Source organism: Pteropus alecto, unplaced genomic scaffold, assembly GCF_000325575.1.
Source record: "Pteropus alecto unplaced genomic scaffold, ASM32557v1 scaffold3, whole genome shotgun sequence".
Classification (NCBI taxonomy): Eukaryota; Metazoa; Chordata; class Mammalia; order Chiroptera; family Pteropodidae; genus Pteropus; species Pteropus alecto.
The window spans coordinates 69,003,441-69,031,024 of NW_006442484.1; the positions used below are offsets into that span (position 1 = coordinate 69,003,441).

Here is a 27,584-nt window from a genome sequence, read left to right on the forward strand (position 1 = left end):
TGCAGTTCCCCTGTGGGGCCACTGGAGAGGGCTGGTCTAGGATTGTCCTGGAAGCTTTTCCCACCAAGGTGCTACTCCATGTGGTGACTGCACAGCTGCTGCCATAGCAGGATCCTATGGCTTAGACATCCCTGCAGAATCTGAGGGGCAAAACTGAGGTGTAACAAACATTGCTTCTGTGGTAATGGCTGCCATCCACTGTTCACAGATGCGGAGTCTTGGAGATGCTGAGAAAGCTTCAGGGAGCCATTCATGGAAGGTCCATGTCTCATAGCAACACTAATACCGCCAGTACCTGTACCACTAGGAAAGCTCTTATCTCCTCAGCCCTCTGCGTCAAGTAGACTTCCAAGGGTCTTACACATATTATTAACTCCTCTAAGCCCCACAACAACCTTTTGGGGAAGGTACTATTATTCCCCGCTTCAGAGATGAAGTGCTTCTTGAGGTAAGAAAGAAAAGTGACTTGCCCAAGGTCACCTAGTGAGTCTGGCATGAGCTGGCATTTGAGCATGAGCAGCCAGGCGCCAGGGCTCCAATGCGTAACTGCTGTGCCATTCAGCCCCTCTGTGATGCCCAAGGTCAGGTATCATTACCCCTTTGGAGACCTTTGCTCCAAGCAGGAACTTCATCCCACGCTGGCCTCACGCTGGCCTGCTGGTCTCCTGACAGCCATCTTAATTTTGATTTCTATTTAATTTTCCACCTCAGAAAGCAGTGCCAGAGAGAGGGAATCTGGTGATATCTTTTGAATATGATTTATTCATCGACAGTTCAAGGAAATAGAGGGTTTCCTTGCTGCCACCTGACCTTTGTCTTCAGCCTTCCTAATGTTTGCATTGCTGCCCTGACCTTGCAAAGTGACCTGGAATAGCTTGCTTGTTTCCTTGTGTGTGTCCACTTTCAGAGCACAGCTGTCAGCCTGTGCAAGTCTGTCAATTAGTATCTCAAGGGTTTGGGATGGGGTCTGCAGCCTTTTGAGGAACACAATCTAACACTAACCTCCAAATTCCTTCTCGTAATTGAGCATTCATTAGTTTGACGGAACAAAAGCAGGCATTCTCTATTATAAAGCAGAGGTCAAAACCAGTGGCTGTGTTTTGTTTGGCCTGCAGAGTGTTTAAATATTGAGAAATTTCACATAAAAATACGGATTTCCGGCTTCTCGGAAAACAAGAAGAGATGACAACTCTGGGGCTACTGAGTAACAGTTGTCCCCTTTAGGGGGGGCGGGGACACTCTCTCTGGTTTCTTATCACGGCCTAAAGTCTCACCGTGGCCCTGCTTTGGGCGTGGGTGCCACTTGTCTGGTCTCTGCAGGGATCTGGGTCAACTAAACCCTGTTCTAAAGCCATCTTTCCTTCCTTTAAATGTGAAATGGATTGGTGAGGCTTTGCCTCCGATATGCCTGGCGTATCAGTACAGTTGTACTTTTTCTATCCTTTCCCAGCACCCGACACAGTAAGTGGTACATAATAGACATTTATCGCATTCTTCTTAAATGGCTGAATACATGAATGACTAGCTCTCAGGAAGAAAGTGAATTTGAGTGACAAAAAAATCCCGTTTAACAGCTACAGAGATTCAGGCTTATTAATGCCTCAGCAGCTTTCTGAATGACTGACGCTGCTCCTTATACGTTTCTTTATTTGTTGTGCTATAAAGATCTTCTCTGCTGTCACAAATGATTTTAAATCTTGTTTAACATTCCAGAAGCAATGTGTTGATGCTTTAATAGGATTTAGCCAGAAATTAAAATAAACAAACAATAATATGAAGAGCTGCCCCAGTTAGCCTTCTAATTTTTTCTCAGAAAGACGGGGGTGAAATGTTGAAAAGCATCGAGTTCCAAATGTAGGTGGACTTGTAGGCCACCATCACAAACAGCCAATGGTAGTAGCTGACATACACGTCCTAATGCCATCGCATGAGGCTCCCATACTTCCTGGTTCCATTTCTGGAGCATTATCAAGCGAATGAACTTGGTAAAACTGCTAGAAACCTCCTCGGCCCTCAACACCTGACTAGACAGAGCCTTCTTATGATCCCGCTGGCCCCTGGAAGACCAACTGCAAATGTGGTAGAATGGTTGCTGTGAGGCATTCTGGGGTAAAACCCCACTGGGCAGCACTAGGTTGAGCAGGATCATAGGCAGCCTCTACTATAAGTTCTTGGCATACAGGCAGAGTGCAGGATTTTGACTATAATTAGTAAGAATCACTAGTCTTTTTCTGAGAAAATGAGCCCTCTCAACTTCGGGATCACCATGGCTCTGGGCACATAGTGTGTGCTCAATAAATATTTGTTGAATGAATAAATGAACAGAGAAAACACCCAGCCAGGGGTTTGGTGATAGAAAATTGGGTTCATGTTTCAAATGCACAGGAGGGATGGAAAGATGATAAATTCTACACTTTTTGTAGCTCTAGGCTGAAGACTCTTTCATAGACTCTTTATGACAAACTTTCATTTCTGAGGAAAGTGAAGTGATCCCATCATACTCATTCCATGAATGTTTGTGGAGACAATTTATCAAAATAATCTGGAAGCATGCAGACAGAACGTTTTTCAGAAATGTCAAAGTCAGCAGTGAAAATCTCTCCTGCTTGTTGCCATGACAGAAACACTGTGGATTAGGTCATCGAGGGGTTTAAGGCTACCAAGGCCTGAACACCCCCTTCCCATCCCTTCCGCCTGGCTCACATCTATAGGTCCTCACATCTCAATTTAGAATCAGAGCTCCTAGGAAGCCTTTCCTGACAGCTAAGTTAGTAGATGTTCTGGTTACTGCAAAACAAACCACTCTAAAACCTAGCAGTGTAAGGCAATCATTTTATGATGCTCAGAGTCTGTGGGTCAGAGGTTCAGGCAGGACACAGGGATGGCTCGTCTCTGCTCCACGATATCTGTAGCCTCATCTGTAGCCTCCTAGAAAGGTAGGAGTGGGAATCATTTCATGGGTATTTAGCTTCACTCCCATGTCTGGTGGTTGATAATGGCTGTCACACAGGACTCAGCCAGGCTGTCAGCTGAAAGACTACATATGGCCTTTCCATGTGGTCTGTCTTCATGGGATGCTTTGGGTTTCCTTACAACATGGTGGCTGGTTAACAAGAGTGAGCATCCCTGTAGAGCATGAGGTTGAAGCTGTATCATCTTGTATGACCTAGACTTGTAGGTCACCTAGCATCACTTCTAGGCCTACCCACATTCAGAGAAAGGGAACACAGACCCCACTCCTCAAAAGGAGAAATGTCAAAGTCACAGTATAAAAAAGGCATGTGGGATGAAAGATATCACTGTGGCCATCTTTGCAAAATATAATCTGTCACACTTGGTTAGATGTTTCCTGAGTACCCTGTGTTCAACTTTACTGACTTAAAAAATGCTGATTTGCCCCTCTCATTAGACTGTGAGCTCCGTGAGGGAAGGGACTGTGACTTATTCAGCTTTGTGCCTCTGTTCTTAGTACAGTGCCTGGCCCAGTGAAGGCATCAACACATATCTGTTGAACTGAACTGAATAGAAAGGAAGAATGAGAAGGCTCTTGGGGCTCCCTTTCATGCTGGCTGTTGGTGGCATAAGGGAAGTTTGACCAGGGCAATAGAAGTGCGAGGGAAAAGCACCTAAATTCCTCTCTGGGGTCAAGGCTATGATCCGTGAGTGTATCACACACGAAGTGAAGCGTTTGCTTCCTTATGCCTCCCAGGCTGCATATAGGAAATAACTACGAGAATCCTAACTAACTTCATATTTCTGTTTCCTTGAGCTTTTTGAAAATATTTTTCCCCTTTATATCTCTGTACCATAAACATAAACATGGTAAGTATAAGATTAGTCAAGAGGCTGCCCGTTTTTTACGCGTACATACTCGCTCACATAGTACAGCAGAAAGCACACTGGACGAGGAGTCGGAACACGCTGGCTTCAGTCTCGGTTCCGTCACTTAGTAGAAGATGTGTAGCTCTGGCACCCAGCTAATTTTTTAACCTAGTTTTCTTGCCTAGAAAAGAAGTATAAAAAAGGCAAACCTGCCTATCTCACCTTGGAAATAATGTTTTTTAAATGGTAAAGCAAAATACAAACAAAATGCTATGATAGGATATGGTGATTTTAAAATATGTTCACTCATTCTTCGACATGCCTCCTTCAGAAGGTGGAGTCTAATTCTCTTTCTCATGAATGTGGGCCCGATGTGATTTATTTCAAAGGAACAGAACGTGGCAGAAGCAATGCTATCTGCCTTCTCCGGCAAGGTCCTAAGAAGGATAGCTTCGTCTGGCTTTCCTTCTCCAGGTCACTCACAAGCGAGCCTCATGTCATGAAGACACTGAAGCAGCCTGGGAGTCCTCCCACCAATGACCAGCATCGACTTGCCAGCTGTGGGAGTCATCCACCTTGGAAGTCGAAGACTTCTTCAGATGACTGCAGTCCTGGCCAACACGTAGACCACACCTCCTAACAGACTCCACACCCAAACTGCCCAATTAAACCGACCCCGAATTCCTGACCCACAGAAACCATGGGAGACAATGACGGTTGACTTTTGTTTTCAGTTACTAAGTTTTGGGATAATTTTTACAGAGCAACAGAGAACTAATACTAACTAACCAAAGGTGTGACAGGCATTTCTGTTTCTCTGACCACATGATGGGTTAGTTTTGATCCAAATTCTTTCTTGCCTGCTCCGCTTGCCTGCTCCGAGTGACTAATAACTATGTGTGAGGTGGCAGGCTGTAGGATCAGGAAGGGTAGAGTCCAATTCCACCACTGGCTAGATCCAGATGGTTGGATGCCAAAGTGGAAGTGGGGACCAGGAAACTGGACCCTTAGAAAAGTGACTTTAGTACTGATTAAACACCACTCAGTTCTGTGGCTGCATCCTCATCTATTACCATACTGTTTATACTTGAAGGGCTCAGGGTTGGCTTCTGAAATCCTTATCTCAACTGAGTTCTTTCTGACCTGGGGGATGAGGCTCTCTGTCCATCACTCAACAACACATGGTCATCTTTCTGACCTGGTTTCCCAAAGAGTAATAACTCTGCCCTTAGCTGGCCACATTTTCTGCCACGGCCCCTACCTGCCTTTCCCAAATCCTTCACCATATCTGTGGACTAGTTGTGTGGACATAGTTGAGTGTGGTGGCTGGGTCTTCAGACAAAGTTTTCTTTGGGCAAAGACTAACCAGCTGGTGTAAAGAACAATCTGTATCACTACCTTCCTAATCACCTGCTTTAACTCACTCAACTAACTGGTTTTATCACCAAAACACCGAAAACCAGTAGTCATGATCAGCAGGACTCCAAAGACCGAAGGCTTCTGGGGAGCAGTCGGAAGACCCAGGCTCCAGCTCTGGCACTTCACAGTAGTATCACCCTGCCCTTCCCTCTCCCCCTAAGAGCTGAAAGACCCTGGGAGACTGAACATGAGGCATGAACTGTTCAGCACCTACTCAAGATACACCTGCTCTCCTGAGAAACAGTGACTTTCCATTTGCTCGGCTGCCAACTTGCCAATCCTTCAAAGAATAACATTCAATCCCTTCCCTTCACCCCTGAGACAGATCGCCAAGGGAAACACACATACATTCACTTTTTAAAGATCCACTTATTTAAAATGCATGTTTTTTCCATAAATAACTTCGGTCCTCTTTCCCAACTCATTAATTGGTTGGAACAACCCTGGCTAAAGTAGTTAACGGAGATTTAGTGATGTTTTAATGGAGGCCTCATTCCCGTCTCGCCCCAGGTTATGCTCAGGGGTTTTTGAAGGCAGTGACGGCAGCAGCGGACACAGGCGCTGGCCACAGAACAACACAGGCAAGCTGTCACGCTTTGTTTTTCTGCTTGTTAAATCCGAATGCTCCTAATTAGTTATCCTGCCCGCTAACGCCCGAGTAGACAATAGCTTGGGGATCAGGGGTGCTGAGAGGCTATGAATACAAGTTCCTTGGGCTCCTGAGGCTTGGGGACTGGTGACTTGGTTGTGGGTACTGAGGCGCCGGGTTCCTGTGGGCTGTGAATTCAAAGACATCAGCCCCAGTGTGAATAAAGGTCATCACCTGTTACTTCTTCGGTGAAAGGGCAGCTGTGCTGGGTGCCCACTTAGGCTCGGCCTTTGTCTGCTGACTCTGAATAGCGCCCACAGAGAACAACATTCTCTGATTCTGTGTTTGCCTGGTGGGGTAGGGCCATGCAGAATAACTTGCATAACTTCCTCAGAGAAGAATTCAGAAAAGCATGTTTCTAAAAAGTGGCCTTGAAATGCCTTAAACATTGCCTTTTGGTGATTATGCTCACTAGCTAGAAAATAGAAAATCTTCAAGGTAGGACCACCATTTGTATTATTTCTTCAGAGGCCAACTCTGACAAATGTTTAGGTCACACAGATGACAACTCCTCAGCTCTATGGGTATGGATGACTAGCGGAAAAGTAACTGATAAGTTAGCTAGCTGTTCAGGAATGCTGTGTTTAGAAAGTGTGCAACATTGAACAACTCACCTATTATTCTGACAAATAAAAAGCAGAAATGTAAAATTCAGAATTTGTTAAAACCAAATTCTAAATTTGGTTTTAGAATTCTGCGTATTGTTATTTTACAGATCAGTATTTCTAATATTTTGTTTAGGGGCTAACAGTAAAATAATTAGTTTAGTTTTCTTTGGGGAAGAAGAGCTACTGAGTTTAGGGTAGTGTATGTGTGTGTGTTTCATCCATCCACCCATTAATTCATCAAAAGTACATGTTCAGCTGCTTAATGTAAGTGTTTACTGTGTTATCATAAAACAAACAGTTCACACCATGCTAGGCAACTCTGGAAAGGTAGTATGCATTTGATTGACTACTCTCTCTCTTCATGGCTCATGAGTGCTATAGGGTCCCCCTCTCCAGCATTCTTCCCCACTTCGCATCTCTTTAATAAGTACTCCAAATTCCAGGCTTTTCCATCTTTTCTCATCATTAAACCTTATCTGTTGAAATCCCTTCCTTCAAATCTCATACTATGTTTTCAACTTATTGATAAGACAAATAAATTTGTGCCAAAATAATAATTTATTCTCCTCAGGTAATATATTTCATATTAACTAGAATCTAAGTTGCCTTAACCTGAAGGTACAGTCTAGTTTGGGAATTTAAAGCCTAGGGAAGGTGAACAATGGGAAATCAATTCGTCGGACTGTCCCACAAGAAGACTGTGTGTGTTGCGGGGTGAGGTGGTGGGCGGTGGAGGGAACAGATGGAGTGAGGAAGGGTACTCTAACTGGCTGCCTCACCCATGGGATCATCCAGTATCCTTTCTCATGAATCATGTACAAACAGAATCATTCAGTGCTTAACTTACATATGCCCCAAAGGTGAGTAACACCAGAAGAGTTAGTCATTAATATACATCTTAGGTTTTTGTCACAAGAGCACAGGTAGCCAAAATTTAGAAGTTAAATCTGACCTTTCCTTTCAGCAAGTCGAAGGAACTTTAGAAGACTTCTCCTATCACTTACACAGTCTGAGGAATGACATATTAAACCAGGGTTCTGATTTGCTCCTTACGAGCAACTACAATCTCTTAAACTTAACTCACATGTACTAATGTATTCCACTGGCAAAATGTAGAACTTTCTTCTCAGCATTAAAACAGCCAGGGAGATGGTCTATCACATACTTCGCGGGAAAAGGTGAGTCATGGTACTCTTCCTGCTGCCTCACTGGAGCTCCTCTTTTTATTGTATTCCCACCAAACATTTTGGGGATTGCCGAATAAAACAAAACACAAATTCTATTCTACTTCCCCTTCTTGAAGTATCAAATCAGGAAAAAGCTCTTAAAAATCAGTGCCTCAGTTTCCCCATTCAACACATGCATTCGTTCACATATGTTTGTTTAGTCATTGCCTGCCAAATCCTTTATAAGGAACAGCTCTATCCATTCCAAAAAACCATTGTGCATTCTCACCTCCTCAAAAAAAGTTTGTGTATAAGATTTTATTTTCTGTTAGATTTACATTCGAAGAGCACGGATTTAATAGGTTTTCTAGCAATATTTACTTTAGTGAACAGAAATTGATCTGAAGTTCCAAACTTAAGAAATGAGTAATTCAAGCCAGTACACGCTCAACTCCTGGGACTTGGAAAGCCTCTGCCCCCATCTTCTGCCCCATTCCTTGGCCCTAGGAGTTCCTGGCTCTTATCTTACGAGTTACGATCCTGCCAACTGATTACAGTCGGGTAGTGACTATGTGTTGTTCCAACTACTATCTTCACGATGCAATAGTTAAACACAGGGAGTGACTAAAACTGGCGAAACAAATAACTAGGGACTCAGCACCAGCATGAGCTATGAATTTCGCCAATAACTGGCACTCAGTGGCCAGTGGGCAGGTGACTACGGCTCCCAGAAAAACTAGAGGGAATTCCCTTTGCTAAGCAGTGTCAGTCTGCACTATTGTTTTCCTCATGTCCAAGTGTACGATTGTAAGGAGAATGCATGTGAAGAGACCAGTAAATTAAAATAATGAGAAAGGGGAAAAGCCGTCCTGAATGTAACATCGAAAGTGTTAAGGTAGCCTGAAAGCTTCAGTCTAATTGCTGAATTGAATCTATCTTCTAAAACTTCAGGTATTGTTGCTTATAAAAATGACAACGGAGAAATAGTTACAAGTATTTTGATATCAGAATTCTTTCAGCATCTTTATTTTAGGTATTAGTGTTTTGTGTACTATATTTTAAAATTATACTTAAATTGTAAATACCCCTTTATGATATTTATTAAATTCTGAATGTTTTCTCTTTTGAAGAGGAAGATATCTACATTTTGTTTTCAAATAAAGCTAATGGGAAAAATCAAATTCACTTAAATTTGTAGAAAGGAATCTACACCTTTAAGAAGGACAGTTATATCATCATTATCAAGACCTATAACCTTATTGTCACTTGCTTTAGCTTATCTTCCTTCTCCCTGCACAATTTATAAACTGAAATGTATTTTTCTATAGTTTTTTTTTTTTTGAGAGAAAGATCTGCTTTTATAGAGACCTTTATTTTAGAAGTGAGGAAAGAAATAAAATGAGGGAAGGTAAATTACCCTAAAACTCCTGAAGCTAACATTAAACAGGATGAGGAAGCAGCCAGAGGCCAAAATGGTATAGGACAACATGGGCTGGCAGGTAGGCCAGTTATGTTGGGTTGCCTGCTACCACTGACACGCTGTTACAAAGCAGTAGCATTTTTCTTCTGCTGTGTTCCCTTCCCTTACATATTTATTTGCAAGAACAGATCAGATCCAGAAAAGATGCCTGAAATTTACCCCAAAACCAAGGGAAAATGGGAATAGAGGTGCCCGTCAATACTGATAGCCCAGATACAGTCAGATCAAAAGCTAAATCCAATTTAACCCACCTCAGGCAGAAAAAAAGTAATTGAATTAAGCGTCCTCTAAATATGATAAGTTTGGGGATCATAAAGCCAGGCACGAAGCACCAGATTAGAGTAAATGGATGCTGGAGCTCCAGCCGCCCCGCCCACAGGGAGTTTGATGAGCTGCTGCTTTGCCTCTATCACTTTACTACTGAGGCTGAAAACTGATTAAGCTGCTTATGGGGCTCCAGGGGCTAATGGTCTGGCCCACCAAGATTTAAGTAAGCTGCTTGGTATGTGTGGTTTGATTATTACAAGGGAAAGAAAAGGAAAAAAAAAAAAAAGACAGGAGGATATAGAAAAACTTAAAAACGTAGGCTTTATTATGTCAAATGGATATACTACTTTGACACTCTAAAATGAATATGGAGTTATTCTGATCCTTTCTCCTTATCTGGTATCAAAACTCATATTTGAAAGCCTTCCTCAAAGAGGACTCACTGTGGAGCCCACCCATTCTGTTTGAAACCGCCATTAGAGAATACAGCGGTGCCTTTAAACATTCTTCTCAAGTGATAGAGTCCAGGTCCTCAGACACTATGATCAGGTAGAGTCCTAGAAAATAAATGCATAATGGGTATTCTCATTGATGCTTCCCCTTGAACGCCACTGGGCAATCGTAATTAGATATAGATCCCTTTCCACCCCAGCCAGCAGATGGCTGCTGCTTGACCATGTAGTAATAGGCAGGCAGGACTGAAGGAATGGAGGGAGCTGATGTGTGCAAAGAGGTTTAAACTTGATGCACAAGTGGAAATTAAAACCCTAGTATTCTCTGACTTCTTTAGCTAAATGCTTTAAATCTATGTCTACCATTTAAAATAAAATTCCTACCTCTGGAGAACAAAGAAAATAAAAAAGTCTTAAGTTTAAATTGCTTTTTAAGATTTTTTTTTTTAATTCTTGTAAAATGACTGAAGGATCTAAACATAGTTTTTAAGCTGACCTCATACTTTCTGGGCAAAACAACCAGAGAAGAAAACAACTACAAACAAAAGAACAGAATCACAGCAGTTTAAGATGTTCTGAAAGTTGTCACAATTATTTTCTAAAAATTTTACTCTTGAAAGAATCAATAGATAAGTTTTCGTTTAGTGTCTAAAAGCTTCTTAGGCAGTGAGTTATTGTTCATTTAAATGATTAACCAAAGCTTAACATATTCAGAACTTCGAGTTGAACAGACAAAATGTCAGTTTTCTCCCTGGCTGCTAACCTGTCAATCATTAAAGGATATACACTCATAAAAGTGATTTTGACTCATATGCTCTGTTACATTTTATTAAAATTTAAAGTCATCCAACTGTTTGGCTTGAGCACAAAGGATTTAATATGTTCACTGACTTTTATATCTTTTTTTGCTCGTACAATTTTTTTTGCTGAGATATAATTCACATACCATAAAATTCACTCTTTTAAAGTATACAATTCAGTGGTTTTTAGTATATTCACAAAGCTGTGCAATGCATCACCACTGTCTAATTCCAGACACTTTCATCAGCCCCAAAGGAAACCCCAAACCATTAGCAGTTGGTCCTCATTCCCCTGCTCTCCCCAGGCCCTGGCAACCACTCATCGATTCTTCTGTTCCCATGGATTTGCCTGTTTGGGATACTTCATTCAAACAGATCATAAAACATGTATTCTTTTCTGTCTGGCCTCTTTCAGCATGATGTTTTCAAGGCGCATTCATGTTGTCGCATGTATCATTACTTTACTCCTTTTTATGGCCAAATAATATTCCCTGTGTAGATATACAACAGTTTTATCTGTTTATTAGTTGATGAATATTTTGGTTGTTTACACTCTTTGGTTATTGACTATTCATGTACAAGTTTTAAAGTGGACATATGTTTTTACTTCTCTTGATATATCTAGGAGTGAAATTGCTGGATCATATGGTAACTCTGTTTAATTCTTCGACAGACTGCCAAGCTGTTTTCCAAAGTGGTTAAATTACTTTATACTCCCACCAGCAACGTGTGAGAGCTCCAGTTTCTCTACATCCTTGCCAGCATTCTTTACTGTCTTGGAATACCTTTTTATGCTGGTTTTTTTTTCCCCCCATTCTGAATAGAAATTAATTGATTATCAGGCTTTGTAAAGCAAACTACCCCAATGATGGCAGAATTCATGCCAAGACCATGATCAGCAAAGACTTCCTCAGGGAAAAAGCAGGAAAAAAAATGGCCCCTCTGAATGCTCACCTGCTGCAGGTCGGCAAGGGAGTACAAGTGGATCTGTTGAAGAAGGTATTCTCTGGGGAAAATTCTGAAAATGAAGACAAAAACACAAATGAATTGTGGTGCTGCCACAAAACACACCTTTTCTGATTAGTTTCAAAGTCTCATTCGAGATCCCTTTCCTCTGCCTTCTCTCCTTTCCACATGTGCTCCTCCTCCCCACCCTCTGCGAAACCTGTGATGATACCTTTTCTCAGATCTTTTTCTTCCTAACACAGATACAAGCTGGAAGTGAGAGTTTGATCTTTGATTTCTAATGCAATCCGAGGTGCTACGAGTACCACGTAGTGGTTCAGGCCTGAGGGCCAGAGCAATCAGGTTTCTTGTTCCAGCTGTGTCCCTAACAAGCTGTGTCATCTCAGGCAAGTTGCAAACTCCATTCGGCTTCAGCTTCTTTGCTATTGAATGAAGCTGACTGAACTCCATGTTTCCAAATATCTTTCCAGCTCTATTATTCTATGTCTAATTTAATAGATTTCAGAGTTGAAAAAAATCAATTGGAGTGGCAACCTGTGTGTCTTTTTTCTAGAGGCTCCCATGGGTTTCATTAGTAGGGACAGTGGTGCTGAATATCACATCAATGAATTTTTGATAAGTTTTTGAACCTAGGTACAAGTGGGAATAATGGAACAAAATATTTCAAATTGAGACTCCCTGACAAAGTCCAGTATCTTTGGCTGCTCTCAGTTCATAGCATCTGGATAAATGGCAGTGAGTGAACTTAAAAACCAAACAAACACTAGACTATTGATGAGCAGACATGTACCAAAGTGTAGATGATTAGAAAAGCACACACACACAAAACAAAACTCATGGTGGTAGCATTTTCTCTTTGTCTTATATGGTACTATGCAATTTTCTTGTGTTCTAAATGAAAGAAACCACCAATTTATTCAATTTACATTTATGACTGTCTATTACATGCCAAGCACCGTGCCAGGCTCTAGGAAGACAATTATGAATAAGATAGTCCTAGTATCTGAGTTCAAGAAGCATAAAAGTCAAGTGTGAGAAAGATATATAAACTGATAATTCCAATACAACGTGGTAACTGAAAAGAGGAGTAATGCACAGATATTTATTTTGGGGATGGTCTAACACAGTGGATCCAACTCTGGCTGTCTATTAAGAACACTTTGTTTCAGGCATCTACATGGGGGTCTAGGAACGTGTCCCCCATGGATAAGGGGGGACTACTGTGTGTGTGCATTTGCAAGAAGCCTGGAGACCTAAACATGTGTAGAAAAGAAAATATAGGATACAGTCTTTCAGAGGGGCTACAAGGGTAGCAATGTATGATAATCTAATGCAGGGAGAGGATGTTCGAGCATGGCTGAATGGGAAGCATAATCTTTTTCAAAGGTGACTGCTTAATAATGAAATTCTTTAAATAAGGTAAAATAAAAGCAATGTGGCAGTAGAGCTGAGAAATGGAGACACAGTGAACCAAGTAAATAGGCTGGAAAAACATTTCAAGATTAGCTTCTGCCTCTTCTGTTGGTTTGTACAAATATAGGTCAGCTAGAGAAAGAGGAAGAAGGTGACTGAAATGAACTGTAGTAGGGACAAATTTAGGGTAGCGTATCTATCATATTTTGCTTCTTAAAGTTTTTTTCTAATCTAAAATCTTAAAACTTCTATGACTGAGAATATACAAGATATAAGAATTATTTATAAACCAAATCATACTGGTGTTCGCTTACTAGAGTATGGTAGCCAGTTAGTTATCCAGTCAACAAACACTTGAATGCCAAATATAAGCCAGGTGTTGTGCTAAATGCTGGAGATGGATTATGTCAATGAACACAGTTGATGAGCAACAAAGAGAATATCCAGTTTTTTTAATAAAAATTATTTTATAGTGATGTAATTGACAGACTATTATATTAGTTTTAGGTGAACAACATAATGATTTGATATTTGTATACATTGTGAAATAATCACCACAATAAGTCTAGTTAACATCTGTTACCTTATAGAGTTACGTATTTTTTTCCTTGTAACAAGAACTTTTACAACTTCTTAGCAACCTTCAAATATGTAATTCAGCATTATTAACTATAGTCACCATTCTGTACATGACATCCTCATGACTTATTTATTTTATAACTGAAAGTTTATACTTTTTAAGCTCCTCCCACCACCAATAAGTTTGGTTTCTTTTATTTTTGTTTTTCATTTTGTTTTTAGATTCCACACATAAGTGAGATCATAAAATATTTATCGTTCACAGTCTGACTTATTTCACTTTCCATAATTCCCTCAAGTTCCATCTATATTGGCACAAATGGCAAGATTCCATTCTTTTTTATGGCTGAATAATATTCTATTGTATATATACACCATATTTTCTTTATCCATTCATTCATCGATAAGACACGTAGGTTATGTCTATAACTTGGCTGTCATAAATAACACTGCAATGAACATGAGGGTGCATATGTCTTTTCAAGCTAGTTTTTTTTTTGTTTTCTTCAGATAAATACCCAGAAGTGGAATTAATGGATCACATGGTAGTTCTATTTTTAATTTTTTTAGGAACAACCATGCTGTTTTCTATAGTGCCTGCACCTTTTCTCTACATCCTCACCAACACCTGTCATTTCTTCTTGTTTTTTTGTTTGTTTTTTTGTTTTTTGTTTTTTTGTTTTATAATAGCCATCCTAACAGGTGCAAAGTGATATCTGATTGTGGTTTTGATTTGCATCTCCCTGATGATTAATGATGTTGAATATCTTTTTATGTATCCATTGGCCATCTGTATGTCTTCTTTGGAAAAATGTCTATTGAGATCTTCTGCCCATTTTTTAATCAGATTGTTTTTTTGCTTTCGAGGTGTATGAATTCTTTATATATTTTGGATATTAACCCCTTATCACCTATATGATTTGCAAATATTTTCTCCCATTCAGTAGGTTGCCTTTTCATTTTGTTGATAGCTTCTTTGTTGTGCAGAAGCTTTCTAGTTTGATGTAGTCCCATTTGTTTATTTCTCCTTTTGTTGCTTTTGGTGTCATTAAAAGAATTATCACTAAGCCCTATGTCAAGAAGCTTATTGCCTGTATTTTCTTCTAGGAGTGCTATGGTTTCACGTTTTATGTTCAAGTCTTTAATCCATTTTGAGTTGTTTTTGTATATGGTGTAAGATAATGGTCCAGTTTCATTCTTTTGCATGTGGCTGTCCAGTTTTCCCAACACCATTTATTCAAGACTGTCTTTCCCCCATTGTATATTCTTGACTTTTTTGTTGTAAATTAATTTAGCATATATGCATGGCTTTATTTCTAGGCTTTTCCTTACTAGGTTGGGTCCTTCTTACTTCTAAACAGTTTATTCTTCTTAAAATAACTAACCAACTTTGGGCACATGCATCTCTAATATTCCTTCAACATTATTTGTACAGCTGAAGTTAGCTATGTATTTATTTAGTGTTTCTATGTGTGTAAATGTATTTCACAAATGTTTATTCTCTCTTTCCATTTAGAAGAGATTCTAAGCCCCTCCAGCAGCACCTTATCTACTGTCTCCTATCACTCTTCAGTGTCTAAAACTATAATTTACATGAGGTCAGTCATAATAGACATAAAGAACTGGAAAATGCAATATATGCAGAAAAGATAAAGGAACAGAGCTTATTGTGTCTGGAGAAGATGCTGTGTCCAGATTTAGTGGTGGCCATAAAAAATACAGACTTTTAGAACAGATAATGTCAATCAGCTTTTCTTCTCCCTGGGGGACAGATATTGTAGCCTGAAAGCACTGAAGCCAAATATGAGAATAAATTTCCTGAGAGGGAAGATTGAGAGCTATTAAAATATGTCTCTTATAGTGATGCTTTTTAATGTAAGTGAAAGAAGAAAAAAACATCTTGGAGCTATTTAGAGGTAGAGACACAGTACTCTGCTTAGAGGAGGTAAGGGTTTCGAAGGCAGGGTCAGATGACTTAAGCCTTACTCCCACTGTCAGTTTGTTCCTCTTTCCCACTGCCTTCGTCTTCAAGGCAGGCTGAATATCCAAGACATTCTCTAAATATCTTCTTCAGGCGGACCATCCACAGGGGATGTGCAAGGTAAATAAAGACATAAAAGCCAAGCCCAGAAAAGTGTTGGCAACTTCCCATCTGGGTAATGCCAAGGGCTTTTCCCTGCTGTGGCTTAGATGTGTAAGTTGGCTTGTCTGACAGGAGCTCTTTAGGAAAGGGATGTAACAAGCAGGGACTCTCAGGGGCCAGTCCTCAAACCCTGAGTAGTGGAAAGGGTTGTGGAGAACTCGCAGGACCAAGGCACGCTCAGGTAGCATTAAGCGGCCTTATGCAGTTCTGACTAGAAGACAGGGCTCTGTAGGGGATGCAGAGATGAATTTGCAGCCCTCAGGGACTGCTGGGGGAGGCTTTCCTATCTGGGAGGCAAAGCTTGGCATTCCCTTAAGAGAGTTATGTCTGCATTAATTTCACTATTAATGTATTCAATAAAGGATGGATGATTATTTGTATTGTTTGTCAGAAAACACTTGTGATTATATCTCCCATGAATTTAATGCAAATGAAGTCCAGCCTTATGACCTCTGACTTTCACTATGGTCAAAACCTAAAATCAGCAGTGGATGCTGGGGACATAACATGTGACAAACACTGTGCTAGGCCTTGGAGACTTGGAGTTTTTTACTATCAGAGAACATGTAGACCAGTGGGGTAAACAGACAAGTAAGCCAACAGTGCCTGTTCACAGTGTCTCCACATTGTGTGCTGAGATCCACAGCTATGCACGCAGGGGTGAGGGAAGCCGACAGAACACCTGGTCAGGAAAGGCCTCAGAACTGACATGGCAGTTAATCTGAAGAAGTGGAAGGATGGGCCTTCCAGGGGAAGGGAGCAGGGTGGGTAAGAGCAGAGAAGCCAGAGCGAGAACAATGATCTCAGGACGGGCTGTCTGTGTAGATGAAGGAGTGGTTCGTGTGTACCTGTCGGGGAGGGGAAAACTGCAGGGTATGAGCTTAGAGTGTTAGGATGTAGCCAGACACGAGCGGTCTTGAATGCTTTGCTCAGTGTCTACCCTAAAAGAGATGGGGTGCCACAGAAGTGCCTAAAGGAGGATAACGACATGGTTAGATTTGTGACTTTAAAAGATTACTGACAGCGGAAGGGGATAGGTGGAAGAGACTGAAGTGATAGATAATTTTGGGGTGGGGAACTAGATGACAAATGATGGGGCCTGGACAGAATTTAAATGATTGCCTGGGGCTGGAGAGAAATCTACAGAAAGATAGATTTCTGTGGCAGAATCCGCAGGTCATGATGATTCACAAGAAGTGGAGGCCAGGAAGTATTTGAGGATTATTCAGTTTTCCAGTTAGGTCCAGTAGGTAAACGGTAGTTCCATTTACTGATATAGGGAACAAGAAAGAGGAGTTGTCTTTGGAGAAAAAAGGGAGCTCAGTTGTTGGGGCAGAGGACTGGAACTGTCTGCGAAGTACCCAAGTGGAGTCATCCACGAGTCCAGGTAGGAGGTGTGTGTGCCCCCAGCCTACATGTGTTAGGTGAAGCCATGAGAATGAGTCATAGCCCAGGACAGCACATATTAGGGAAACAAAAGACTAGATGCTGGCAAAACTACTATTTAAGGAGTAGCTGCAGGAGGAAGTCTGGAAAGGAGCAGCTTGACAGGAGAAAGAGCAGAAAAGGCAGCATCAGGGAATTCAAGGAAGGAGATAATTTCAAGAAGGAAGAAGAGGGTCAACAACATTACTGGCAGTGGAGAGGTCAAACAATATGAAGGCCAGAAAAGTGCCTGCTGGATTTGGCAAACGGGAATTCATGAGTGACCTCGGACAGAATAGTTTCAGGGGAAGAAGAGGAAAGCCAGACTGCGGAGGGGTAAAGGACTGTGGATTACTCTTGTGAGAAGCTAACTTTAAAGGAGAGAAACTGGGCCATAGCTAAAGAAGGACGTAGGACTAAGAATTCTTTTCTTAAAGATGGGAGAGACTTATTTATATGCTAAAATGAAGAAGCTAGTTAGAAGCAGGAGCTGCAGGTACAAAAGTCAGTATAACTGATGGAGCCTGGCCCTGGAAAGGCCTAAAAGAAATGGGATGTGGACCCAGCTGGAAGCTCTTTCAAACAGACATGTTTAGGTGTGTGTGCATGCATGCGTGTGTGCACACACACACACATACAACCTGAATTTTCTTAATTGAAATGCTTCAAGTTTTTACTAAAATGTAAAAAGGTGATTACCAATTTCTCCAATGTTCCCTCCAAACTTCAACATATTAGGATGCAGAAGCTACAAACTGACTGAAGGTTATCTCTGACTTAGCGGTCCTTTGGTAAACAGGATCTTTACTGCAGGAGGGTGTTGCCTTTTGTTTTCCGATGAGCCTGCTGTGTTTTGGATTTTCTGTCCATTAAGTGACCTCCCTGCACTGCGGGTCTATTAATCATCAGGTCTGACAGCATTTCTCCGGTAGGCCAGCCACGAAGACAGCCCTGCTCATGCCAGTGCAAGTTCATCTGGTCGGTCCTGACACCAGAGCCAAAGGACAAACATGATAAGGGGAGTCAACTCCACACTTCACTCACCCATCAAGGGAAACCACATCACTGGCAGGTAGCACTATCAAGTTCTCTGATACCAAAGAACAGTGAAGGAATCTGCTAGAAAATCATGAAAATTGACCAGCACAATCATTTCTAGTGCCAACATTTTCTATTTTATCATCTTTAGATTTGCTTGACACACCAAGAAGGTAACTTAGGCTTCATTATAGATTGCTCTAATAAGAAAGGTTAGAAAAGATGAAAATTAAAAAGGAAAAAGATCATATATGATTCACAGCTCATATTACGCAGCTGGCACTTGAGGTTAAAAATGCAGAGATAATTGCCTATGAAATCAAAGGCAGGAATCTTTACAAAAAAGGTTGGGGGTCCTCATTCCGTTTTGTACCAGGACACAGAGTCAAATACATCAAGATTCATTTAACCTGACTAATTTCTGAGGACTTCAACTCAGCTCCCACCAAGCCCTGATGCTCAGGAGAGAAAAGAACCCAAGTCAAGCTCTGAAATAGGCAGATGCTTTGCAGGATTTTGATAGATTTAATAACATCACCATTTTCCTGAAGTTCAGTTCTTTGAGTTGCACAACTGGCATTTAAAAAACCAATGATAAAAATGAAAAAAAAAAAGTCTGTAATGGAAATATCTCAGCACATGTAATATCCTTTAAAGATCTGTTTTTCTCATTCACATACACACAAAGTCAAAAGATAACAACCTCCCCCGCCCCAAAAAATCTCCAATTTTGATTCTAAATCATAAGGGTCTATAGGAAGAATATGGATAGAGCTGCATAAGGAATAATTTTAAAAACCCATTTATTCATGTATTATTATGTGTTTCCAAGAATATGCATTCCAGGGTAGATAATTTGTACTGAATTGAGAAAGCCTCAATGTCTTTCCTTTGGAGGACATGCATACCCACACTGAAATCAGCAAAAAGCACTGTGAAGCATCACCGGGGAGATGCAATTTGGTGTTCTTGATATGAGCTACAAACTATTCCTGAAATAGTTACATTAGGCTGGATGTGGACAGGACTCATATATCTAGCCATGCTCCCAGCTAATGGAAAAACAATTTTAAATCAAAGGCAGATATTTCGATAGCAACCCATGTGGAAGAAACAAACTTCAATCATTTCTCTAGATAACCTCATTTTACTAATCTCATTGGCTGAAAAAAATGGTAAGATTGCATCAGATATTATATCTTGGCAGATAGTTATGGGAAATAAGCGTCTCTTTTACCTGCTCATTCAGAAATTATGCTTAAGTTTCTTAGCAACAGTCTCTCCCTGGAGTAGAAATAGTTGGGAAGTAATTTTGGTTGTGATTATTCTGGGGTCTGCTTATAAAAGTGACAGATTATAACACAGTTATTATAGATCTCAGTTCAAATTCTTAAATTTTTTAACAGTTCCAAGAATATAACACTTTTCTGCAATAAATTTATTTTTTGTTATCTCTTAAAAAACAATTTTAGATAATTTTATATATATTTCATTTAAGCTCAGAATATTCCATTTAATCTCAGAATAAGGTAAAATCACTCTAACTTTCTGAAGGATTTCTCAGTAAATAAAATCTATGTGTATATTATCGTAAAATTAATATATAACTTGCCAGTTTCTTTTTCAAAGATTATTAACATGTTTAGTTTTGAATGACACTATCTTTTGCAGACAGTCTGTAGGTCCCTCTTAAAATGTGGCTATTGGTATATGTATAATTTGCTGAATGAGCTCACTAGAAAAAAATAAAGGGGGAGGTGCTATTAGTTCAGGAGGTCCAATGACTTAAAACCTTAGTTCTAGAAGTCATCCAAGGGAAAAAGGATTCTTGAGGTAGAATAAGAATTTTACCTCAAAAACTATCAAAACAATATCATGTATTTTAGCAGTTTGAGTCCTCATAGCTTCATGCAGCTAATCTGTTGAGACTAAAGCCCCGACTACAGCTAATGACACTTTTACTTAGCTGACCTGAAATCTAGCCACAAAGTCTTGCTAAATTAAATCTTACAGAGAACATAAAGAGTAGTATTCATTTATTGAACTTCAAGAAGTGTTAGCTACAATTGAAGTGCAATAATTGGTGGTCTTTAATAAGATTAATGATAATATTGTTGCTAAAATGAGCTTATTCTTTTAAAATTTAATATTAACCAGACTTCGTTGGCTAATAACTGCACAGATCTCAGATTTCAGTTATATCTGTCATATGTAGCTCAGAGACACAGCCAGTCCAACCTGTGTAGATTGTGTTTTAAGAACTAGGCTGCCTCAAGAGATGTGCTCTTAAAAAGCTAGCCTCCTAAATAAACTAAGTGTATTTGATTCACAACAGCATGCAATCTTTTCTCTCTGTAACGGAAAATCCCTCTTCTTAATATGTCTGACTTTTGCGGGGTGGGGGGGGGCGGGCAGGGAGGAGGGAGTCAGGGGAGGAGAGATGGTGTTGCTATGAAATGATCTCTCCCAATCTTTTGTTGGATATACTGAACAATATCCTCATTTACTTCTAAGATCGATGGTATGTAAGTATGCTCACACATCAAAACACCATTTCTGCTCAGTGACACATGATGCTTTAGACAGTTACTGGCATAAAAAGATACAATATACTAAGTGAAATGGTTGGGTTAAAAGTAGTAAGAACAGTATGAAAGTATTTTTATATGGAAAAAGTCTGGAAGGATATGCACCAAACTGGTAAGATAATGAATGGGTAGCCTTCTTATTTTTGTTTTCTATGATGAACAATGTTTTTTGTTTTTTTTTTAATTAATAAGAAAAAAATAAGTTTGACCAAATTAAGTGGATAGAATCTTGGTAATAGTACTTTATTCATTTAATTAACTTGTTTGACAAATATTTATTAGCCCCCACTATATGTCAGGTATGGTTCTAGGCTGTAGAGATACATCAGTGAGTAAAACAGATAAAAAGCCATGTCCTTTTGTAGCTTACATCTAGTGGGGAGAGCAGGGCCACTGCATATGGTTGTGTAGGTTGGGCAAAGTGCAAATGCCCTATCTACATAAGATGGCCTAAGAGAGGGAGACGGACAAAATAAAATGCCATGTTATGTGGTAATATGCAGAGAAAGAAATAAACACAAGAAGTGTTTATTTAAATTGCAATTTGGTTGCAATTTAAACTTTTTAAAAATCTTTTTAGATGAACGTCACTTTTTAAAATTTATTTTTCAATTACAGATGACGTACAATATTATATTAGTTTCAGGTGTACATCAACAGTGATTAGATGTTTATATATCTTACAAATTGATCACCCCTGAGTACCCATTTGACACTACACAGTTATTACAATATTATTGACTATGTTCCCTATACTGTACTTTATCTTCCTGTGACTATTCAATGGTTGTGATGTTAAATAAAGTGGTCAAGGATGCTTCATGCTTCATTAAGGTGACAGTTGTATAAAAGACATAAAGGAGGTAAAGAAGCAAGCTATGCAGTTATCTGGGGGAAAAAACAAGTATAGAGGCTCACCTAGGAGCCTGCTTTGTGTGCTCAACGTAAAGGCTGTTGTGACTAGAACAGAGTGAATGAGGGTGGAAGGTAGTGGGAGAAGAGGGCTTTTCCTTGGAGCCAGAGGTGAAGCTGTTAGATATAGTTTGGATCAGAGGTGACATGATTTAATCTACACGTTAACTTTAGCTGTAGTCTTAAGAACAGACTGAAAGGGAGATCAGTTACTATAATAATTCAGGGGAAAGACAGTGACTTGGACCTGGGTAGTAGCAGTGGAAGTGGTGACGAGTGGATATATTCTGAAGGTGAAGTGGAAAGGATTTGCTGATTGGTTGGATGTGGAATATGAGAGAAAGGAGTTTGGTCTGAACCACTGGATGGGGAGTCTGCAGGAGGAACAGTCTGCAAGGGGAGTGGGGGCGGAAATATCAGGAGCTCGGTTTTGAACACATTGAGTTTGAGATGCTATTAGGTGTTCAAAAAAACCTTTAACCTTTGATGTTAGCCTCCCTTCAGTGAACTCACTAGAAAGACAGGGGGTAATAAGAGTAAGAATAGAAAGAGAATCTTGGTAAATCGATGACATTTATGGGGAATCTTCTAAGAGCTTAGCAAGCTGCTAAATTTTGCTTGAAAGAAGAGGAAGCAATGAGATTCTGACAAGACACACACACACACACTCGTTTTTTCTGGTATTCACCAGGATAGGTAATGCTAACAAAAATGACAGTCTTTATGATAGATATTTCTCATTATTCAGTAAAGCTGGTATTTCCCTGAGAACTGATGCTGGATATAATTATAATTTAAAATAAAATGTAAAACCAAAGGCAGGAAAAGGTGGTTTAGAAGGTAGAAAAATCACTTTTCATATTTTTGAGACTCACGAGTTAAGCTCTTAATTGTTTCAGAATGGTCTAAGCCAAGGACTAAACTTGACAAATAAGTAGGACCAAATGTACCCCTCAAACTGACACAGTTCTGCTCTAAGCAACTGGGAAAATAGGCTTAATTTGCCTATGGGCCTCAATAAGTGTTGGAGAGAAACCAGTTTTAAATTTATATTTTAACAAACAAATTATATTCATCAGACATCCCAAGTTCCCAAATCACATTTTGATGATAGAGAATGGGAAATGTTCAAGCATCCACATTAATTTATAGAATGTTTTTCCCTGGAATGGATGATTTCACTTCACTCAGAAGAGAAAATCTGACTTAAATTAGGATTTCCTAAATGCTAGTCCAAACAACTGGTATTGGTCTGGTGATGTTTTTAGCAGTCCAAGGTAAAATGAGAAAAAAAAGAAAAAAAGAATAGTAGAATAAATTATAATCTATTTGATTTCTAAAAGCTGTTTGATTTCTGAGCTATTTGCTTCTTTTTTTTTAGTGTTACTACGTTCTTTTATGAAATAATGGTGAGAAACAGGTGGTAATGTTTTAAGTTTGTTTTTGCTAAATACATATATAAAAAAACTTTAGATATCTCCACATTTTTGTTTTAAATCTACAGATCTGTGAAATAGAAAAGTCTGGTAAACACTGACCTAGAGAAAATGAACTCTTAGCGCTAAGCCAGTTGTTACGCCTCGCTCTCTGAGGCCGACTGAGCTGGTAGTGAGCACGGGAGTGCCTGTGCCAGCAATCCCATCTTACCACTCACGGGACAGTACTATCTGCCACCTCCCTGCTGTCACACTCTCAGTCAAGGCTTCAGGAGAATTGAAAATGGTTGCTCTTAAGAGTCTGGAGACCTCTGGACGTCACCATCACCAAGGGCAAACATACTGGGGAAAGCAGCGGCAATCTGAACATTAGAAAACCTTGTTCTGAGCGTGGACTCTACTGCTTACCAGCTTTGTCACCTCAGGCAAGTCAGTTTTTTCTCTTTCTAAATACCATCTGTCATATCCATTTAAAAGGGCTGTCGTAAAGAATAAATGATATATTTATGGGAAAGTACTTTTTAATTGATAAAATCATAATTATCTTACATGGACACAGGTACCAACATAAATAAATGAAATAGGCTGGGTACAAGAAAAACAGGGCAGCAATTTATTACATACCAAACGGCATCGGGTTTGGGGAGACAACAGGAGCAGCAGACGCTATGGCAGAGTAGAGTCCAGTGTCTAAAGCTGACTGCTGCTCTCCAGGGATGAGGGAACCCTGTATAATCACAGCTTCTGATTTCCCAAGAGGCACCAGAGAGCTAGTTTCATTTTGTGTGTGCGTGAAAACCCCTGTTTATTTACACGCTAGCAATTATTTCAACAACTTTAAAATCTGGTGAGGGCCATCCCAGAAAGGCCAAATAAAACACGTCTGAGCCAAATTTGGCCCTGAGGTGCCCGTTTGTGACTTCTGGTTTACACATATACGCTGTTCCTGTGTTCAGCGAGATACGTAGGGCTGAGGTTTCTACCAGCTCTTCTTAGGGTCCTTCTCAAAGATTTCTATAATGGCTGCTGATCCAGATATGTCCTAATAGTGCTAAGATTTTCCACAGAGTTCTTCATGCACCATCATGTGTGGACACTGTGCATAATTCTTCTTATGAAGAGTTAACTAGGCCTTGAACCAGTCCAGCAGGGTCACCATCTGGGAGTCCTCAGAAACAGTGAATTGTCAGCACTGTAAACATTTTAGATTTCATGGAAGGCACTGACTTTTTCTAAACTAATCACTTCTGCCAGTCAAATTTGCAGTTTGAGTTCAAGAACAAGGCGTTCATTTAACAACAATAACAAAAACAATGAAGAAGAAAATCCGACGGCCATCATAACGAAAGGCCTAAAAGCAAACTGTGACTTCCCTAATAAGGTGACGACCACAGTTGGCTCCCTGGCGGGCGAGCGCCAATACGATTAATCAGTCTGTTTTCAGTTTTCTCACGACAGCAATATTAACAGTTTGCTTTATTCTGTTTATATGGTGCTGACAAGTCTTCAGCATGTTGGGCCTACTTGCTGGAGATTAATGGCTACTCTTCTACTGAGGTAAAAACCAGGCAAGGAGAGCATGCCTTTTACAACTAGATAAAAACAGGATTCTCTTTGCTCTTTTTTGTTCCTCTACTGCCTTTCAACTCCTCTATCTTTTAATTTCTACCAAGGACATGTAAGATTAGTTGTGTCCAGCAGGTTCGTCTCATTGTTTAATAAACTCTCCCACTTTTGTCTATCCCCGGGTGAAACAAAAGGAACCTTGGCTATTGCTTTCAGAGAAGCTTATTATCTCTAAAAGTGCTGCTGGCTAATTTTGTTTTTTGAAAGTCAGATTCCATGTAAAGGTGAATGATAGGTAAGAGACGGCCTCTGGTGACAAGTTATTAGCATATTAGGTGGGCAATGGTTCTCCTTTGTATCTATAGTTATTTTTGTAAGCACTAAAGAAGGCAGAATTGATACTAAGTATGGCCTAGCTACAAGAAGTAAAGACATTCCAGAAAATCTCTTAGCCATCTTTCGCTAAATAGTCATATTTCAAAATAAAAAGATTTGAAATAACTCAAGAAGACCAGTCCCCCAAAACCTCCTCCACCACCCCGAATCTGTGTGAGTAATGCTTATTACTGATATACTTTGCTCTGTGCCAGGTTGGAAAGACATGGTAACCTCAAACATTATTTTAACAGCATGTAAGTATAGAGAAACTAAAATAACAACATTAATTATTTGTGTTTGAAGTACAAGATATTTGAGAGAGTAGAGAATTCCATACTTCTATTTTAAAAATTTGACTCACATAAAGGTTCGATTGGAGAGGGAAGAAACTGAAGTGAGGTAGACTAGATAGAAGCTTACTGCAATATCCTGAGACTCTGAAACAGGGTAGAGCACTGGAAGTGAAAAGGAAAGATTTGCGCTTTATCCCAGAAACAGAACTAGCTAAATCTTTTTGACTGATTAGATTTGTTCTTAATTTGCTCATTCATTCAACAGCTATTTTTGAGGGTTTCAGATGGGTCGGACACTGTGCTAAGTGACATACAGGGACATAAAAAAAGGAATTTGAAGATTACTTCTTCCTAAAAATTGGGCTACTAGCCATCGTTCAGTGTTCTAAAGTAACACTATAATAGTCATTTATCCATACTTCCTTCCTTCTATCCAGTACTTACCAAATACCTACTTTGTGCCAGGCACTGCACTGCATAATGGTCATGAACAATTCCAGAGAAGAAAAATAAAGAGAAAGGAAAAAAGACTACTGTCTTCGTCCTCACAGCCATGGGAATGCCTTCTTTCTAGAACTTCTCCTCCTTTCCTGGTGGTCTGGCCATAAGGCGCAGTACATGGTGGTAAACCACCAGACTGCTGGAGCAGCATAGGTATTCTTAGCCATCCATATGAAGAGAAGATCTATTTAATTTCAAAGTGTATGTCCTGATTTGGCATGTTTAACCAAAGCAAAACATTAGAAAGGTATCTAACATGATTACCATATGTAGATCTTAATATCATCTAAAAATACAGGCGCAAGAAAAACCAGCTTTGAGCAGAGCCAAAAGATACTGAAATTAATAGAACAAACATATTTTGAATGTTAAAAATCTCATATCGAATTTAGTTGGTAAATTAGTTTGTGACATTTAATTATACTGCCTTTCAGGGAAAGCCCTGATCTTTTAAAATTAAGATTTGCTTACTTTATAACAATAAATCCTGACCACTTACTAGTACTGCTTTCTGAAAAACTACTAGATAATAGAATGACTATCACTGAGAAGTATTTTGCTTTATGGCAGCTGTCTTTTCTCTATTATTTTATGAGAGCTTACCTAGATATTATATATTCTTCAATATCTACATTTAGTTCTTTTTAAAATATCTTCTTCAGATGCCTAGAGTTATATATATAATTTTTTTTGGATTTAATTGGATCTCGAATAGCAAACTATACCACTTTAATACTTTCTAAAGTTCTTATGCACTCAGGCTTACCTCCAAAATCCATGACTAATGTATGCTTTTGGTCACTTCTATTAAAACAAAAAAATTAAAAGGTATTTTTAGGGACTTACGAACACCATCAACAATTATTTCAAGTAGAAGCTAGTTCGTATATGCCAAGAGTGAGAATTTAAATGCCAATAAAATCTAACTGTAAAAGAAGGAATTTGATGAGAGCAGGCACATTTTCACTTCAGTTTTATTTTGAGGATCTGAGCCTGGTATGGACTTGTGTGTTCTATAAACTCTGAGATAACTAAGCTATAAAAAGTCAGCCTGCACCAATGGTAAATGAAAAGGCAGAATCCGGGGCCTGTGCATTTTAATACCAGCTCTACCACCTGCATCGCTGACCAAGTTTGTTTCTCTATGGAAAATAAAAGTTGGATAACCATCTACTTATTTCCCACTGAAAAATGTTTTTAAGTTACGAAATATTTCAAACATGCTTATTTTTACTGATGATAAATAGGAACCAAATTTGGGGAAAGTGTAAAACACCACAGAAATGAACAATGATCACTGCCACGATTATTATCTCGACCTTTAGGTAAGATAAGTCTTGACCGTCTTGGGAACTCGATCCATGCGTTAAAAGCCTGCAGTTATGCTGAGATATTATTTTCATTTTGCTTAGCTAACCTGATAAAGGACCTTGGAGGAAAAAGTCAAAGATGAGTCCAGAGGGAGAACCACAGAATTCGAGATGCTCTGCGTTGTAAAGTTCGTTGGAGATCATCTAATACTGGACCATTTGACATTTATGACTCTTACCTGCGGCGCAGATCCTCCGCCACCGCTGCCCGGCAGCTGAACAAATAGGCTCGCAGCGACCTGAGCCGCTGCCGCAGCCGCACCACGGCGGCCAGGGGCTCGGCATGTCGGTACAGCATGGGGTTCTCCTGCTG

At 39.7% G+C, this 27,584-nt stretch overlaps 1 protein-coding gene across 1 annotated transcript in view; it reads right to left on the reverse strand.

Annotated features, from left to right (window-relative positions):
• The window catches only part of PLEKHM3 (pleckstrin homology domain containing M3), a 169,474-nt gene that overhangs the window by 59,303 nt on the left and 82,587 nt on the right, over window positions 1-27,584 (reverse strand). The window contains exons 6-7 of the mRNA XM_006921397.3: window positions 27,451-27,584; window positions 11,618-11,681 (exon numbers count right to left, since the gene is read on the reverse strand). The exon at window positions 27,451-27,584 is cut by the window's right edge and continues 10 nt beyond it. Of these exons, the coding sequence (XP_006921459.1) occupies window positions 11,618-11,681; window positions 27,451-27,584 (198 nt within the window). The remainder of the gene's footprint in view (window positions 1-11,617; window positions 11,682-27,450) is intronic.